Source organism: Prionailurus viverrinus, chromosome F2 (assembly GCF_022837055.1).
Source record: "Prionailurus viverrinus isolate Anna chromosome F2, UM_Priviv_1.0, whole genome shotgun sequence".
In the NCBI taxonomy this organism is placed as follows: domain Eukaryota; kingdom Metazoa; phylum Chordata; class Mammalia; order Carnivora; family Felidae; genus Prionailurus; species Prionailurus viverrinus.
The window spans coordinates 76,018,691-76,036,529 of record NC_062578.1 but is presented as its reverse complement, the minus strand read 5'-3'; the positions used below and the strand labels follow the sequence as shown (position 1 = coordinate 76,036,529).

General features: G+C 50.0%; 1 protein-coding gene across 6 annotated transcripts in view; it reads left to right on the top strand.

Moving 5' to 3' along the window:
• The window catches only part of ZFAT (zinc finger and AT-hook domain containing), a 286,570-nt gene that overhangs the window by 203,500 nt on the left and 65,231 nt on the right, over positions 1–17,839 (top strand). For 5 of the 6 annotated variants that reach the window (XM_047841895.1, XM_047841893.1, XM_047841894.1 and 2 more), the window contains one exon: positions 10,025–10,113. In XM_047841895.1, coding sequence (XP_047697851.1) covers positions 10,025–10,113 — 89 coding nt within the window. Of the gene's footprint in view, positions 1–10,024; positions 10,114–10,626; positions 10,782–17,839 lie in introns of those variants that run through there. The other variant, XM_047841898.1, reaches the window with a different exon arrangement.

Below are 17,839 nucleotides of genomic sequence, written 5' to 3'. Positions count from 1 at the left end.
TTTTTGTCGCGGTAGCTGTTTCTGTTCTGAGTTGCCACTGCCTAGATTACTGCCGATGCTGGGACTGTGGGGACAGCGCTCTGCGACATGCCTGCTGCAGAGTGTGCTGTGCTGCCTTTTAAATTGTTTTTTTCTTTTTTCTTTTAGAGAGAGAGAGTGTGTGCACACACAGTGGGGGAAGGGGCAGAAGGTGGCGGGGCGGGGCGGGGGGAGAGGGAGGGAGGGAGAGAATCTTAAGCAGGCTCCATACTCAGCATAGAGCCCAGTGCAGGGCTTAATCCCATGACCCTGGGACCATTACCTGAGCCGAAAACGAGTCAGATGCTCAACCGACTGAGCCACCCAGGCGCTCCAGGGAGCTTTTCTTGTATTAGGCAGCACACCCCCATGGGCCAGGCTGTGTGGAGAGGCAGTAGGCAGAGTGGGTGCAATGGTGGACTCCGGAGGGCAGACCCAGGTTGGAACGACATCCCGCCTGTGTGACCGTGAACCGGTCTTCACAGCCCTGGTAGTTTCCTGTGGCCACAGTGACAAACAAGCACAAATTTAGTGGCTTAAATCTACACAGATTTATTACATGACAGTTGTGGGGCTCAGAAATCTAAAATCAAGTTGTCAGCAAGTAGGGGCTGCATTCTTTCTGGAGGCTGGAGGGGAGAATCTGTTTCTCTAGACTTTGCAGCTTCTAGAGTCTGTCGGTATCCTTTGGCTCATGAGCCCCTGCCTTCACGTTCAAGGGCAGCAGCAGAGCCCTGCCAATCTGTCTGTCCCTCTGCTTCCACGATCATAGCTCCTCTGTGACCCTGACCCTCCTGCCTGTCTGCCATAGGGACCCTTGCGATTTCACTGAGCCCCCCTGAATGGTACAGGATAATTGATCTCAAGATCCTTAACTGGGTCACATTTGCAAAATCCCTTCTGCCATGGAAGGTAATAGGCTCTGGGGATCGGGACCCAGATATGTTTGGGGGAGGGCATTACCTCCCACTGTGGGCTATGGGAAGATTACTTGGGTTCCTATTAAGTGTGTCAGTTCATTCTAAATGTTGGGTAGATATACCTGTTCCCCTGGCGGTCAGTGTCCTCATATTCTCAGTAACTCTGGACACAGCATAGGGATGGCTATTTGTAATGCTTAATCTGCACCATCTCTGTCATTTAGGAAAGATCACATTTCTCTTCTCTCAGATATTCTCTCATTAGGATGGCACGGTGCAATAGTTAATATTTAAAGAGTATCAGTGTTGAAAAAGGTAAAGTCAGTGTTCTGATAAATTTACTTATGCAAAATATCACCTTTCGCAGTAAGACTGGATAAACAGTCATAATCAGGTGTTTTCACCTTCATGCCTCTAGATATTATTACTACTAATAGTCTGGTTTGTAATATTTAAGTATTTTAGTGCCTCTTCAAGTTTGAGGGGCCCACATAAAATTTGATTAGGCAGCAGTGACTTAACAGGTATTTCAAGCAAAGTGCCTTAAATCGGAAGGAATTTTCCATCGCTTGTCTCCTTTGTGTGCCGATGGACTCCAAATGCCAGGAGACAGGGCATGGTCTTATTTTCACCCGATGGTTTAGATTTTTCTACCACTCCACCTCTCCCTGGTTTTCTATAGAGCTCTATTTAAAGTGACTAAGCAGCTGGAGCCATCCTCAGGGAAGCCCGTCAAACAGACGAGGGTGGAGTAAGAGACAAAGGAAGCTGACAGGTGCTGTGCCTGTATTCTTTTCCTTTTTTTTTTTTAAGCGTATTTTTCCAGTCTTACTGAGACGTAACTGACGTGTAACACTGTATCGGTTTCAGGCGTACAACACGGATTTGGCGTGTTGTGTATATTGTGAAACGTTTACCGCAGTAGTTCAGTTAATGTCGATCACATCACATAGTTTTTTTGTTAGGATTCTTATTTTATTGGATGTATTTAACACACAGCCTTGTGTAAAATTAAGGTGTTCAGAGAGTTTGCTACATGGCTGTGATGTGTTGCCATTGTCGCAGTGTTTATCACATTGCATCGTTCAGTACAGTATTGTTTCTGTATCCATCCTCTTGTGCACTAGCTCGCCGTGGCTTATTTAATCCTCACTGCAGGTTTGAACCCTTCAGCAACGTCAGTCTCTATCCCCCTCTTCCCTTGCTAACCACCATTTTACTCTGTTTTTTTTTTTTCTTTCAAGTTTGACAGTTTTAGATTCCTCATAGAAGTGCAGACGGTGCTTGCCTTTGTCCCTCTGACTTAGCTCACTTAGCATAATGCCCTCAGGGTCCGTCCATGTTGAAAGTGGCAAGATATTCTCCTTTCTCGCGGCTGAATAATATCCTGTTGTTTGTGTGTACCCCATCTTTATTATCCACTCACCCGTTGATCGCATTTGGCCCGTCTGTGCCTTGACTGCTGTGAATAATGCTCTGATGACCCAGATAGCTCTTGGAAATCCTGCTCCTTCTTCCGGGTGTGTACGTTGGCTGCTAGATTGTAGATGGTTTAGTAGAGCCATCTTTAATTTCTTGAGGAGCCTCCATGTTGTTTTCCATAGTGGTTGAGCCAATTTATATTCCCACCAACAGGACACCAGCGTGCCCTTTCCCCCATATCCTCACCAGTGTGTGTGTGTTTTTTTAACGTTTATTTATTTTTGAGACAGAGAGAGACAGAGCATGAACGGGGGAGGGGCAGAGAGAGAGGGAGACACAGAATCGGAAGCAGGCTCCAGGCTCTGGGCCGTCAGCCCAGAGCCCGACGCGGGGCTCGAACTCACGGACCACGAGATCGTGACCTGAGCTGAAGTCGGACGCTTAACCGACTGAGCCACCCAGGCGCTCCCTCACCAGTGTGTTTTCTAGGTGCTGGTCACCTGGCGGGGGTGACATCCATCCTGGAGTGAGTCCCTCGCCCCAGCTGCCAGCAAGTGCGGGGTTCCTGCTGCTCCCCTCTACTTGGGAGAGCCTCCTACTTGAGCACGGGGTGCACAGCCAGGCAGCCGTTCCACCGGCTGTCCTGCCCTCTGTCTTGCACGTTCATCTTTCCCCCACAGCAGAAAGGACTTCGGCCGGAGGGCACTCCCAGATCCCTTGGGGCGGGGGGATCTCTCTTTGTCTAACGCCAGGCGAGAACGGATTTCTGTTCCTTCCTTCCCCCTCCCTACCGCTAAATCCTGTCCCCTCTGTCCTGACATGACACGCTGAGTAAGGCCTGAGTAAAGGGCAGTTCCCAGGATCACCGGACACCAGACCCTGTGCTTTCCTTTACTGCCCGGTGGCACTTGAGTTCTGTCCACGTCCTGTCACCAGGCCCAGCCAGCGCCCCCCAGGTCAGTGGTCAGCTTTGTTCCGTCAGCCAGTCGGCCGTGGATTGCCGGCTGAGGAGCTCGTGTTAGGAGACTCCTCCTAACGGAAACCCAGAGGGCTGAACAGAAGCAGTGGAGGTGACGTTTGTACCCCCACGCTCCCATCTCTGAAGGGGAGTGGTACCAGATCGCACCTTCTGAGGGAAATGGGAGCCGGTGGTAAAACGTCGTGCTTCCAGAGCGAGCTGCGGGGTCTGCAGAGGAAACCTCCCGCCAGCCCGGCGCTCGCAAAGATGCCGAACCGAAGGTCACAGGGGTGAGTCGTGCTGACGGTGTCTTTTTTCTTACCCCCTGCAGCGGCCGCCAGCATCATCCACAGACGGTCCTGCTGCCCTCAGACTTCATCTTTGAGCCGCCCGACACATCTTTTCTCTCTTTCTTGAACTCATCTGGTGCCCGTTCCCAAGTCCCTCCTGGGGGAAGTACCCTATTTTGTTCTTGTTGTGGTGCTTTTTTTTCCCCCCTTAACTTTTTAAAACTAAGGTACGATACCCGTGCACAAAAGTGCGTGCTTTGTAAGGGTACGGCGCACTGGGCTATCGCAGGTGGCTTGGCCAAGTGACCACATCCCAGGATAAGACCCAGGACGTTGCCAGTCCCTCAGAAGGCCTCTGCCCTCCCCCGCGGCCATCCCCTGCTTCCTCCTCAAGGTAGCAACCGGCCGCACTTGTAACTCTGTGCTGGATCTGGCCCGTCCTTGAACTTTGTGTGGACTAGTTCATTTAATACGTGCGCTTTCGTGTCTGGCTTCTTCCCTTCAACATTATTTGTGAGGTTCATCTGGGTTGTTGGGATTTCGACCTTTAACATCTGGGCCTCTGGGTCAGATAGGAAGGAACTCCTGCGTAGCTGAGATTCTAAATTCCGTAGACTGTAACTTTGCCCCTGCGGTTTTCCCCTTTCCGCTGTGGTATTTGTTCTTGTCAGGAAGCCGGGCAAGCCCTCCTCCCGAGTGTTTCTCCAGAAGGTGGCAGGACTCCGCTTTCTTGTGCCCTCCTCGTTGACAGGACTTGGCTCAGAATGACTTTTGACTGTTTACAGAAGTTAAATGCCGCCTCAGCAGACAAGAAGTGGCCTGGGATTATTGGCAAAATTAGGCCACTGCCTTTTTCAGCCCAGCAGGGCCCAGGTGATGTTTTAAAAGACAGCGAACTCTCTAGAACTTCAGGTTCGGAACCGCCGATGCCGTAAAGGTTCCACGTCGAAAGGTCTGTCTTCTGAAATCGTGTGTCATAGTTGATGGCCTTTCAGAGATGGCTGCTAATTTATCCGAAATGCTCTTCCGTTGTACAGCAGACACGGAAACAACAGCCCCAAAGATCTAGCCCTTTCCTGCACGTGTGCTCCGAATTCAGTCACCTCATAAATAAATTACTCTTTTAAAAATTCTTTTCCAATCATTTCTCACATTCTTATGGAACATAGTTGGTACAGTATAAACACCGTGCTTATGGCTTTAAAATTAATAATTGTAATTATTGTTTGTGGCTGCAGAGTCCATGAGTGGCACAGTGAGGGGGTGTGTGATGTCCCAGGAAGGTGGTGGGTGATCCGTGAGCGGCATAACCGTCCCTTGTTTTTGGACAGGGCAGCATTTTCCGCTTTCTCCCCACTAGAACTTAGGTGGCAAGAAACCCTTTCTCGCATGTGAACTTTTCCTTCTTTTGACCTAATTCCTTAAGACTCATTTCTGGGAACGGGATGGCTGTTGTGTCTCGGGTGTTTTAACGGTGCATCACACTGCCCACTTAATGCTTTCAAAGCATTGTGCCAGAAATAAGGCAGTGTTCTGGCTCAGCCCTCCCAGGCTAGTTCCCCATGTTGTTGGAAATGGTCCGTTTCTTGGATTAATGTGTGTCAGATCTTACCATGTTACTGTAATTTTCAATTATTTGGTAACCCAGAATTGAACAGGTAAACTGGAGGATTAAATGGACGGAGTCAGTTGCTCTGCAGGAAGCGTTTAGAACATTGGCTGGTTCGTGGTGCTAGATGTGTTTGATATTAGTGGGCCTTCCTTTGATAAAGGAAATGAAGTAATCCCCTCTTGATGAATTGTTTGCTCACGTCCTGTTTTCATCTGTTTGCTTTCTGGAGTCTCGGCGTTCTAGGTTCCTGCATTCACTGATTTCATTCGGCAGCCACGTTTGTTGGGACTCTACCGGTTGCACTCGAGGTCGCTGAAGCGGAAAAGGGGCCTTTGTTGTAATGGTACCGAGGGATCTTGTAGAGACTGAGGTCTCTGCGTGTTTGGTGACTTCTTCCCAGAACTGACTTCACCTCCTCCTCATGTGGTTTGTTTGGTCCGCCTCATCTTCCTGGCTTAGCTTGACTGTCACTTCCTCACAGAAACCTGTTTTCATTCCGTTCCGTTCCATTTCGTGGTGTCTGTTGTGGGGAGACAGGGAGCATGGCTGAGCTGACACCCTGTTGGGGCTTTGTTGTAACTCGCTGCTGGCCCTACAGCCAGGATGTGCTCACTGCCACACCGTCCCTGTCCTCAGAGTACCCACAACCGGCGAGGGGGCCAGCAGACCAGCCAGACCAGCCAGAGAAGGTTCGATGAGCCACTGGGATGCAGCAGTGGACGATACAAGAACAACGGACAGAAGCTGAAAGGTTCCACTGTCGTGAAGCGACGTGAATAAACGAGATATGGCGTAGCACGATCGAGATGTGAAAATAGCAGCCCAGTGCCTGAGTCCGTCCTCGGAGCGGGCAGGGGTTACCTCCCCATGCTTCTAATGAAGCCACCGAGTGGCAGAGAAGAAAGAGCCCAGGGTCACACAGGGCGAGCTGGGCAGAGCCAGAAAGAATGTTCTTGCCTTCCACTGACCCTTCTTGGGCACCCCTTTCTAACGGACCACCATCCTGTGCCATGGCCTTTATGGTGCAGACGTGTCCGTTGCTGTTAAAAATTCTGTGCCTTTTGGGGAATCTGTGTCCTGCCCGCATTAGCTGAAAGATTGTTATGTGGCTCTAAATGGGGTCCTTGGGATCCAAATCCGGGCTGGGAGATGACTCCTGTCTGCTCCGAGGATGGACTCGGACGCTGGGTGGCAAACGCCTGAAAAGCCGCCCCGACGAGATGAGTCTGAGGGTCCACGCAGGCGGCCGGCAGCAGGCCCTGCCCCACCTCGGCCGCTCGGGATGGCCGTTCCAGAGCGACTCTGGTCCTATCACTTTGGCCTCACCGGCGTTCTCTGGGACAATCCGGGGATAGGTCTGATAACCCGGCAAGTTGCTCAGATTCTTGATCCCAGTTCTTCGTCCCGGAGAGAGGTTAGCACTGCCTGCCTCCCCAGGTTTTGGGGTGCCCGGCTGAGATCACAGACATCAAGTCCCAGCACAGCTGCTGATGGACAGTGGCCCAGTGGGTAGACCTTGCCAGTACTCGTGGGAAGAACGAATTAACGTCTTACGCAAGCAACCTCTTTCTTTCTGTGTCATCAGTCTTTTCTTTTCCTGGGCTGTGGTGTGAGCCCGATACAGCCGTCTCACCGCCGGCCCTTCGAGGTCACTCTAGCCTCGGGTAAATACTACGTTTTCCGGCCGACTCTCCCTGCAGCTCTCAGGAGTATCTTGACCGAAAACAAGATAGTCTCAAAGCATTGCTCTTTCGTGATTAGTCATGGATCTACACTGCATTATTTTAATTAGGCAGCAAAAGATTATGTCAAGTGCTCTCCCAGGCCTGTGGGTCGGGGTGTGAGGGACTGCTGAAACACTCGTCGTAACTGCTTCCCAGACTCCGAGACTTCTGTAGGGCTGGCTTGAGGAGCCACCTTCTTTCTTGTCTCTCGCAGAGCCCTGGGAGTATATCCATAAAAGGCTGACTCTTGATCCCAAGTGAGGTGATTATTCCATTTATTCATTGCAGAGCATCTTTTTACCACTTAATCTTTTACTCTTGGAGCCAAGTGTATTGGTAATGAGTGAAAATATTTATCACTTTGGAGAATGGCTGTATCATCTTTCCTCCCGCTTCTGTGGCAGTGGGGAACCCGGCACCATTTTGCGCAGGCTGCCTGAGCACAGTAATGATGCATTTATGTGAGTCACGAGTCCGCGTGGAAGGATGTGTGGCTGAGGTTCTATCCAAGGTGTGTAGAAATGGGCGTCTCTGTGTTTGAAAAAAGATGATGCTACATTTAAGAACAAGTAGCCATTGGTCTCTGATTATGACTTGTCTGCCTGTCATGTGGAAAGGTTTTCCCCACACTGAGGACTTGCAACATTAGCGGAATCTAGAATTTGAGGTGCGTTCCCCTGGAATGAGGTTGTAATTATATTCACCTGTTTATAGTATTGTTTCCTTTTGCCGTTTCTGCTGTGTTGCTCACATAAGATACACAAAATTTCCTTTTTGTTCCTTGTCCGGTTCAGTTCAGTAAAACGCACAGAATATGTTTGCTGTGTGCCGTGCACTCAGGCCCTGGGGGTGCCGGGATGGAGAAGACACGGTCCCTGGGGGCAGCCAAGGCAGCCCCAGGCTTGTGGCCAGGCAGTGCCGATGCACAGAGTCGGGCACGGACAGGAGCATGTGGATGTGGAGAGGGTGTGTGGGAGAAGGAGGCGGGGAGCTCACTCCTAGCCCCGTTGCCAGAGATGTTGTTCAACTTGAGTTGTGAGTTACAGTGGAGAATGGCCAGATGCCGAGAGGCAGTGCACCCCAGGCACGGAAATCGCTAGCAAAGGCTCGGCAGAACATTACCAGAACAGAAAGACTTCCTAACATGCAGGGTGGAAGTCAGAGAGAAGGGTCAGGTCCGGGAAGTTAGTTCGGTTCTGTGGGGTCTTCTGGGCCGCGGTCTGAAACTTCAAATTTGTTCTGCCTTTCGGAGTCATTGGTGGGTATGCAGGAAGGGCTGTGGGAGAGCTTATGTGCGAGATCATCTGGATGGATGTCGGACGGAGGGAGGAGGAGGAAGGCTGGGTAGGTGGGGGGAGGAGCGGTTAATTGATGGATAGCTGGATGGGTGGATGACAGATGGACGGGAGAGTTGCCTGAAGGCAAGGACACCGGGTTAGAGGCTTTTCCCTTGTTCAGGGAAGAAATGAGGAGGGCCTCCACCAGTGTGGAGGTATCGCACCAGAGAAATAGGAATATTTAGGAGGTGAGATCAGGGCTGAAAAACTGAGGTGAGCGCAGCTGGGGTCACGGAGATGTTGTGGAAGGCTACCAGGCCTCTGACTTAGTGATCGGTGTAGGGGGTGGGGTGACGGCGAGGAACTACGGAGGCTGGAGATAGGACCCAGTTGATGGGGAAGAGAATATGTCCAATTTAGCACCTTTGGGTCAGCTAAGCAGTAGTCCGGCAGACAGTTGGATACTCAGGTCTCAAGATCGGGGAAGGGTCGAAGACGCAGAAGAATGAAGAAGAGTCAGAGTGGAAGGTACAGATTTTGGCATTAAAGGTTTGCAGAAGTCCACAGGGGAAGGTTCTACGCAGGGACGCTTGTAGCAGGAGAGTGGAGCGTGGGCCAGAGCGTTGTTGTGGAATGCGGGTGTGTAAAAGGCGTGGTTGGGAGAGAATGCCTCGCCGCCGACACCGAGGATGCTGGCCTGTTAGCAGAGTCCAGTCCGATGGACTGAGACCCGCCACTGGCTGGGCATCACGGGTTTTCCTTGGTGAGAACGGCTTTCCGGTGACTGGTGCCGTGAGGCATTTTCACTTGGTTTGAGAGAGCATCGGACGGGAGGCTGCAGGCTGCAGGGGGAGGGAACCCTCACCCGGCTCGTCTGAGAAGGAGAGAAGCGCCGGGCTCCTGGGAGGGGCCGGTGGCTCTGTGCTACCACGTGGCGTGGCTGTGCTCCTGGCTCCCCGATGGGCTCGTGCCCTTAGAAACCGCTGGGTGAGCAACTGACCGCCACCAGAAGCAGGTCAGGTTTATATTGGGTTGTGCGTCTGTGCCACTGTTTTTACTTCTGCTAACCAGGGGTAAAAAAAGGTAGTGTGCCCGTATATCCATTCATTTGTCTTCACAAATAAATTGTGGGCTGGTTCACCCCAGTAACGAATGCCTGCGTTATCGCCCAAAGAGCAGTGTTTTCTGCTTCTGTGCAGTTTCTTTCTAGCATCCCCCCAGACCTGCCTTTCATGTCCCCACCAAGGTAGGGGTTCCAGACACACGTCTTGCTGCCTCGCTCAGGGGCTCTGCATTCTCCTGGCTCTTGGGGACGGTGCGACGCTCTCGGTCACGTGCCACAGGCCCTCGGTGCTCCGGCCCCACAGCCTCTCCGGGGCCAGCGCTTGCCCCACCGTAGACCTTGCGCTTTAGGTCCTGGAAGGAAGACCCAGCTATTCCGGTGTCCTGGGCACCCAGGGTCCCCACGTCTGTGCTCGCCGTGTGCACCTCTTTTCTCTAGTCGGCCGGACACACCTTAGACACCTTACCTTCCCTTTAGGAGCCTGCTCAGATGTCGTTGCTCGTGGGGTTCCCCCCCCGCCCCGCCCCAGGCACGGCCGGCTGTTTTCCTCCCTCCACGGCCAGCCCCTCTGCGTTGCCACTTGTGAGAACAGAGTGTGCTGTGCTGCCTTGTGTCTGTGCTCGTGCAGGCTGTCCCCACGGAGGTTCTGGACTACCCACACGGCAAGGGGCATCCTCGCGCACCTGGTTCCGTGCCTGGCCCTTGACGCACTCGCTCACCTTGTCCTCCCTTGTTTCCAGGGAAGCAGTTCAAGTGCACGGTGTGCGACTACACGGCAGCCCAGAAGCCCCAGCTGCTGCGGCACATGGAACAGCACGCCTCCTTCAAGGTGAGAGGACTCGGCACGTGGGGCCCGTGCTCACGCTGCGAGTACGTCGCGCAGCAGAGTGGAGAAGTCACTCTTTGGGGGTTCCCCTCGCTCCCGGGCCCCCGTAGCTCGTACACGTGGAGCCTGGGGCAGAACTCATGTCATGGTGTGCCCCCCCCCCTTCCAGAAGTGTGGCATTTCTGTGCCCCTTGGAGACCAGGTCCAGGGAGGGACCGCGTGTGAGGCTGCAAAGGCCGGGGAAGAGGCCTGCTCTCACTGTGGGGACCCACAGCGCTTTAGAGGAGAGGATGTGCGCTGTAAGGAGGGCTGCTTCAGGTCCTGGCTGGCCTCCCGTGTGTCCCCGGCACAGCAGGTGTGACGGTGCCCCCCCCGGGGAGCTAGACTCGGTGTCCACGCGGTGCCCGGCGGGTCGCCGCGGCTCTGGGGCTCGTTTCATAGCTGTAGCTGATATCTCTTTACTGTGCCCGCTGATTTCCACCTTGCCGCTGCTCGTGCCACGGTTACGGCCACAAGAACTGCGGTCCGGTGAACTTGTCCCATAGAGACTTCTGCTCAGCACTGGCAACTCAACCTGAAAACCGCTGCCACTCCCGCATGTACGCATGGTGATGGAAAACAGGGCGCCCTGAAACGTTTGTGGAGACCGTGCACCCCGACACCCGGAGAATGTAGCACGTGGGAGGGGCTGTGGGCCGCCACACCGGCAGGCTGCGTTTACTGAGCCTCTACTGTATGCCTGCGCTCTGCATCAGCTCGCACCTCCCCGACAGAGGGCACTATCATCCCTGTTTGATAGAACCCCACCCAGAGAAGGTATGCGATCACCTGTCAGGCTTGTCTGCCGTGCCCGTATCTGCAGATGTCAGTCACTGTTGTCAGACTGACCTACCTGTGTCGTGACCGCTCTGAGGGGACGAGGACCCGCCCCCTCCCCCCTCCCTTTGACTGGCAAACTCTTCTGATGCTCAGAACAGCCCTGCGAGAGAGGAGTTCTCAGGATCTTGCCTCATTTAGTTAAGAAACCCAGTGGCTCAGAGGGGTTATGGGCTTTTGTGCATTAAACATCCAGGAAGTGAAGGAGCCAGAACTTGCACTTGGCCTCCGAGTCCAAGGCATGGGGTTCTCCCACCGTGTCTTCTCAGTAATTCTCTTCGGTGGGGGGGGCACACAGGAAACCGTGAGGGCCCCGCACCTGTAGCCTGCCTAGCTACTCTACTGTGGCCTCAGTGGACCTGTGTTTCACAGGCAGGACTGGCACATCAACTTGTGGGGGTGGCAGGAGGTTCATGAGCGTCCTGCAGATTTTGAACAGGATTAAAGTGAAGAGTGTCATCTCAGGTTTCACAGCCGCAGATGTGTTTCTCTGGGGGACCCTGGGCTGTCGTAGACAGCGCAGTTTGGGTGCTGGGAACAGATCGCTGGGGTGGCCCTCGCTCTGGAGACAAGAAAGTTGGACCAGGCAAGGTTATTTACCGTCCTCACTCTCCCAGGATTGGAACCAGATTTTTCATTTGTTCCTTGGTTCTCAGTGCGGAACCTTTTCCCTCACCAAGCAGGTGCAGCTGGACGGTCTCTCTGCCCCGGAATCCTCACTGCTTTCTTTCTCAGCTTTGTAGCGTCTTTGGCTTGTGTGCAGAGGAAGTGGACTTGAGGATCGTTTGAGCTCAGGTGTCCCTTCCTATGTAGTTCTCAACTGTTTCTGGATGTCACACAGCTACCATGCGCTGCTGGGACCTCGGGAGTCACGGGGCCAAGCTGGCCTTGGGGTCAACTCCGGTTCCTACGGGCTTCCTGGGGCTTCAGGTGCCCTTCCCCCCGCTGGAGCGAGAACCGCTCAGACCTTGGTCTCTCTCCTCCTCCGGGCTGGGTTCTCTGGTGTTTCTCACGAGACTGGGACTGACAAAGCAAAATGAAGCTGGTTCCCGCCAGCCACCCTTATTCACGCTGACAGGTTATCACCCTTCCCTTTGGTCACTATCATAGTTTTCTGTCACTGCTCTAACCCACACCTCCAACTTGGCAGCCGAACACCACCGGGCATTATCGTGCAGTTCCGAATTCCAGCACGGGTCTCACCGAACGGCCAGGTGACGGCAGGGCCGCGTTCTTCCGGGAGGCTCTTGGAGAAAATCCATCCCCGTGCTTTTTCTGGCTTCTGGAGGCCACCTGCACTCCTCGGCTCCTGGCCTCAGCCCTCCATCTTGAAAGCCAGCAACACAGCATCCCACCTCTGCTCTGACTCTCTTCTGCCTCCCTTCCGCCTTTCACCTGTGAGGACCTTTCACCTGTGGGTCCACGTGGATGGCCCAGGAGAAGGTCTATACCTTAAGGTCAGATGATTAACAGTCTCAGCCCTACCTGTGGTCTTAACTTCTCTTTGTCGTGCAAGCTTTCAGACATCAGGACTTGGACATCTTTGCAGAGGCATTATTCCCCCCGCTGTATCCCGCCCCGCCCTGCTCTGTTTCCTTCCTTTCGCATCTGCTCCCTGGCAGATTTCTATCAAAATCCAAAAATACACAGTATGTGTGGTCGCACACTCCCTCTGCCTTACCAGTGGCAAACATTACTAAGAAATCAGGCCCCTCTGTTTTATCAGTCCTCGATGGGGCCTCAAAGCCTTTGTGCAGACACTACTAATCTATTGCAGTTGACTTTCAAAAGGAAACCAATTTGGTTTTCTAGATCTAGATGTATAATTTGCAATATATAATTTGTGTCAGGAAACACTGTAATAAGGGCAAACTCTTGTATTGCCTTTTAAAATTGCATGTTGTTATTTATTTATTTTAAGAATAATATGTGTTCACTAAATAAGATTTGGAAAGTGCTTTTCGTTCCCTTTCTTTGTAGAATTTTTGGATATATTAATTTTTTTAGACGTAATTGAGGTCTTACTGTAAATGAGCATTTTTGGGTGGAGATTAAAACATCAGCTTTGCCGCCGATAAAGCTCTATTAGAGAATGCAGCTTAAATGAGTGGCCAGATGGTTTGCTAAGAATACTTTGCGTTTGAGTTAGAATAGCCTCCCAGTCGAAGGCAGGGCTGGAGAGCCTGCCTGATTAGGACATTATAAATATTGCCTTTTTTAAATTATCACTTCATAGGCATTTTCCCATTTTATGAAAATATACTTACTGTAAAACTACTTTTAACGGCTGCTTAAAGATGAGTGTCACAGTTTAATTACCCATTCCCCTTGTAACTGGACAGTTTGGTTGTTTCCAGTTTTTGCCGTTAAAAGTAACTCCACGATGGACGTCTTCATGCCGAAAGCATTTCCAGGTCATCGTGATATCGAAAGGACTGTAAAACATGGCACGAAGCCCATCAGACCACTGAGAATTCATAGGCAGCCAGGGTGTTACATGTGCTTCTTGCAGCTGTAATTAAAATGCATTCCCAGGGGTGGAACCGACACTGTCAGTCCTAAGCATTTGCCCAGGAAGATGCCTGCACTGGGGTGGGGCTGCCATGGAGCCAGGGGCCTCCAAACAAAATGGGCTCGTTCCCTCCCTCTAGCTGCTCAACTCTTTGCTTCCTTGCAAATAAGTAAGCCGGCATGCTGCCCAGTAAGGCGATGCGATCACGGGCTGGACTCCCCTCGTTCAGTTTTCTCTCTCTCCGTTGAGCTGCGTGAACCCACAACTCTGTTGAGAGAAATGTTCTCAATGATGGGGCTAGGTGACCCAGTGGTGATCTCCTTACACGTGATAACAAGTGACTTTATTTCATTTAAAAAGTTTTATTTTAAAATTATTTATTTACTTTTAATTTTATTTTAGAGAGAGAGTAGGGGAGAGGGGCAGAGGGAGAGAGAGACAGAGAGAAATAGAGACACAGAGAGGGAGACAGAGAGAGAGAGAGAGAGAGTATCTCAGGTAGGCTCCACACTCAGTGGCGAGCCTGACGCAGGGCTTGATCCCACGACCCCGGGATCGTGACCTGAGCCGAAATCAAGAATCAGATGCTCAACTGATGGAGCCACCCAGGCGCTCCTAAAATAACTTTAGACTCCCCTAAAGTCTGGCGGATTTCCCAGGTACCTATCCCCACCTCTCCCTCGATGATAATGTCTTCTTTAACCATAGACTGCTGTCAAAACTGGGAAATGGACTTTGGTATCCTACTATAAACTAAACTGCAGGCCTCAGTTCGATTTTACCAGTCTTCTTTCTTTCTTAATTAATAAAGTATTTTTAAAGTAGTGTTAGATTCACAGCACCATTGAGAGGAAAGTACAGAGAGTTCCCATATACTGTCTGGCCCTGCTCCCCACATACAGCCTCCCCCATTTCCAGCATCCCCACCAGACTGGTACACTTGTCACAGTGGATGAATCTATAGTGATACATCATGCTCACCCAAGGCCATACTCTACATTAAGGCTCAGCGTTGGTGTTCTCTTTCGGTTTTGACTGATGTATCATGACACGTATCCACCATTAAGGTTCTCATGCAGAGTGATCTCGCTGCGTTGAAAGTCCTCTGTGCTCTTCCCTTCATCCCTCCCTCTCCCTTCTGCCCTGGCAACCACGAACTCTTTTACTGTCTCCGCAGTTTTGCCTATTCCGGAATGTCCTAGAGTTGGAATCATACAGTCTGTAGCCTTTTCAGACTGGCTTTTTCACTCAGTAATATACATTGAAGGTTTCTTCATATCTTTTCATGACTTGAGAGTTCATTTCTTTTTAGTGCTGAGTAATATTCCATTATCTGGACGGGCCACAGTTCGTTTACCCACTCATCTCCTGAAGAACATCTTGGTTGCTTCTAAGTTTTGGCAGTTGTGAATAGAACTGCTTAAACAGTGTGTGCAGACATAATTTCCTAACTCCTTTAGGTAAACACTAAGGGCTGTGATTGCTGGATCGTGTGGTAGGAGTATGTTTAGCTCTGCGAGAAACGGCCACACTGTCCTCCAAAGTGACTGTACCGTTTTGCATCCCCTCTAACAGTGCGTGAGAGTTCCTGTTGCTCCACGTCTTTACCAGCATTTGGTGTTGTCAGTGTTCTGGACTTGGGCCACTCTGACAGCTGTGAGGTGTATCACCTCAGTCTTGCTTTAATTTGTATTTCCCTGGTGACATACACAGTGGTGCATCTTCCCTGTGCTTGCTCGTCATCTGTTTATCTGCTCTAGTGATGGGTCTGTTCAGGCTTTTCGCTCATTTTTTACTCGGGTTGTCCATTTTCTTATTGCCAAGTTGTAAGAGTTTATGTACTTTGGAAAACAGTCCTTTATCAGATACTTCTTTGCAAATATTTTCTCTTAGTCTGCAGCTCATCTCTTCATTCTGTTGAATAACTTTATTTTTAAATAAAGTTTTACCTTTTTGTTTAAAGGGATACTTATTTAAAGAGGATGCTTGTTTTTGCTAGCCCTGTATGTAGCATTATGTGCTGCACTTGAGAGTTACATGCTGGCATTCATGGAGCCTCTGAAATTGGATTGTAATTACTGATTCTAAAAAGCAGAGTTGTGCTATTTTCTTTCCTGTTGTGAAAGATGTTGAGGTTGGGGTGGAGGTGCTGATGAGGGAGGGAGGGAGGAGGGAGAGAGAGAGAGAGAGGGAGGGAGGGAGAGAGAGGGAGGAGAGACAGGAGACGGAGGAGGAAGGAAATGGCTAGATGAGTGTCAGAGGAAAGGCAGGCTGGGGCTTGCATCACAACCCTGTATAAAAATGGTGCCACAAATCCACTATTTTAGCTGGTTTGGGGTCACTCTTCTCTCCCTGGCTTGTTTGCTATCCTAGTTGACTCACCCATTCATTCTAGGAAATTATTCCTGATTTTTCTCAGTGCACTTGTTAGCTATCAAAGCCAGAGAATGGTTCTTGAAGGTAGTATTTTTCCAAACCCAAGAAGGAAAATATTGATTGAGCACCTGGAGTTCTTTTTTTTTTTTTAATTTTTTTTTAATGTTTATTTATTTTTGAGAGACAGAGAGTGACAAAGAATGAGCAGGGGAGGGACACAGAGAGAGGGAGACACAGAATCCGAAGCAGGCTCCGGGCTCTGAGCTGTCAGCACAGAGCCCGACACGGTGCTTGAACCCATGAACTGTGAGATCATGACCTGAGCTGAAGTTGGACGCCCAACCAACTGAGCCACCCAGGTGCCCCGAGCACCTGGAGTTCTAATGATAATTGGCCTTATAATGTTTGTCTTACTTGTATCAGTGATTGTCTCATATTAAAAATAAACTGCTCCAGGAAGCCCAGTTGAAAAATAGGTAAAGAGAACAGGTCAAATAGCTCTTGGGTATGTGATAAGGTGTCTAACATCACTGATAATAAAAAAAATATATAATAAAGTGAAAGCATACTAAGATACCATCGATTTGCTTATCAGATGAGTATACATTCCCAGGTTTGATAGCGGAGTCTGTTGGTAAGGCCGTGAGGAGAGAGCCTTTCTCATGCCTTGCCATTGGGGCTGTAAAGGGTCCCAGCTGCAGGTGGCGTAAGCTGTTGTCTTGCCTCTTGTAAGAAGCGATCTGATCTTACGGATGCACTTGCTGACGTCCCGAAATGATGGCTACGTGGTATTATTCATTGAAGATAAGTGAAACGTTTGTGGATAGAGTAAGACTTAAATAAACAGGGGCACATCCAAACAACAGAATGCTGCACAGCTACAAAAACAGTATAAGGAGGCCCTTGACTTCCTTCCCTGGAAAGATATTATATAACAAAGTAGAAAAAGCAAGCTTTAGAATGACATAGTAATGCTGCCTTTGAGGTAAGAAAGGGCAAAGATGTATTTGTATTTATTTATGTCTACTTTAAAGCTTCTTAAGGCTTATGCACAAAATAAAGAAACTGTGTGGTTGGGTAGGGAGGGCTGGGACTGGGTAGATGGGAGGCCGAGGCTCAAGGTGGGACTTTTCCCTGTGTGTAATGTTTGAACTGGGTGAACTGAATGTTTTGCCTGTTCAGTAAATTTAAGTAAGAAGCAAACCTTTAAATAAAAATGATCTTTTAGAAATGACCCAGTGTCAAAGCAGAATGGTAACCCTGCTCGTCACCCTCACATTGTCTTGGGAAGGCAGTGACAGATTGCTCTTTGGTAGTGCATTGAGATTCTGTTTTGGTCTTGAAAATCTCCAAGAGCACTGAGGTATTGCAGAAAAACCCAGGATTTAGAACCAGACAGACTCAGGTTCAAATCCTGGCTGTACCACTTACAGTCTGTTTAATTTAACTTCTCTGTATAATTCTCTTGTCTTAAAAGTGCTGACAGTAATATCTTTCCCTGGTGTTGGAGATGCTAAAAGTGATACTGTTTTATGAGTAGTGGGTATGGTGCATGGTGGATGATAAAATGTTGGTTCTTTTCCCCTTCCCTGTCTTTAAAAATGACCCCAGTTTCTAAAAAAAAAACTATAAGCCAAACAACAACAACAACAAAACCCAGCCTGATCTTGGTTTATTTTCCTTTTAGTGAGCTTAAATTTATGCTTGCAAGTCATTTATTCTAAACATTTTCTAGGTATTATGTTTTCTTCGTATGTATCTTTGGATGTTGATGTTATTTTATTTCCATTGTTGTTATTTGTGGCTTTGGAGTGGCAGAGAAGGATTAAAATCTTGATGGCCGCTACTTACTAACTAGATGACCTCTCGGGATTTTGATCCCTTGCCTTCTAGGGCCACTGCCTCCTTATTTGGAAAATGGGAACAGTGATGTCATTATTTCAAAGGCTACTTTCAGAAGGAGGG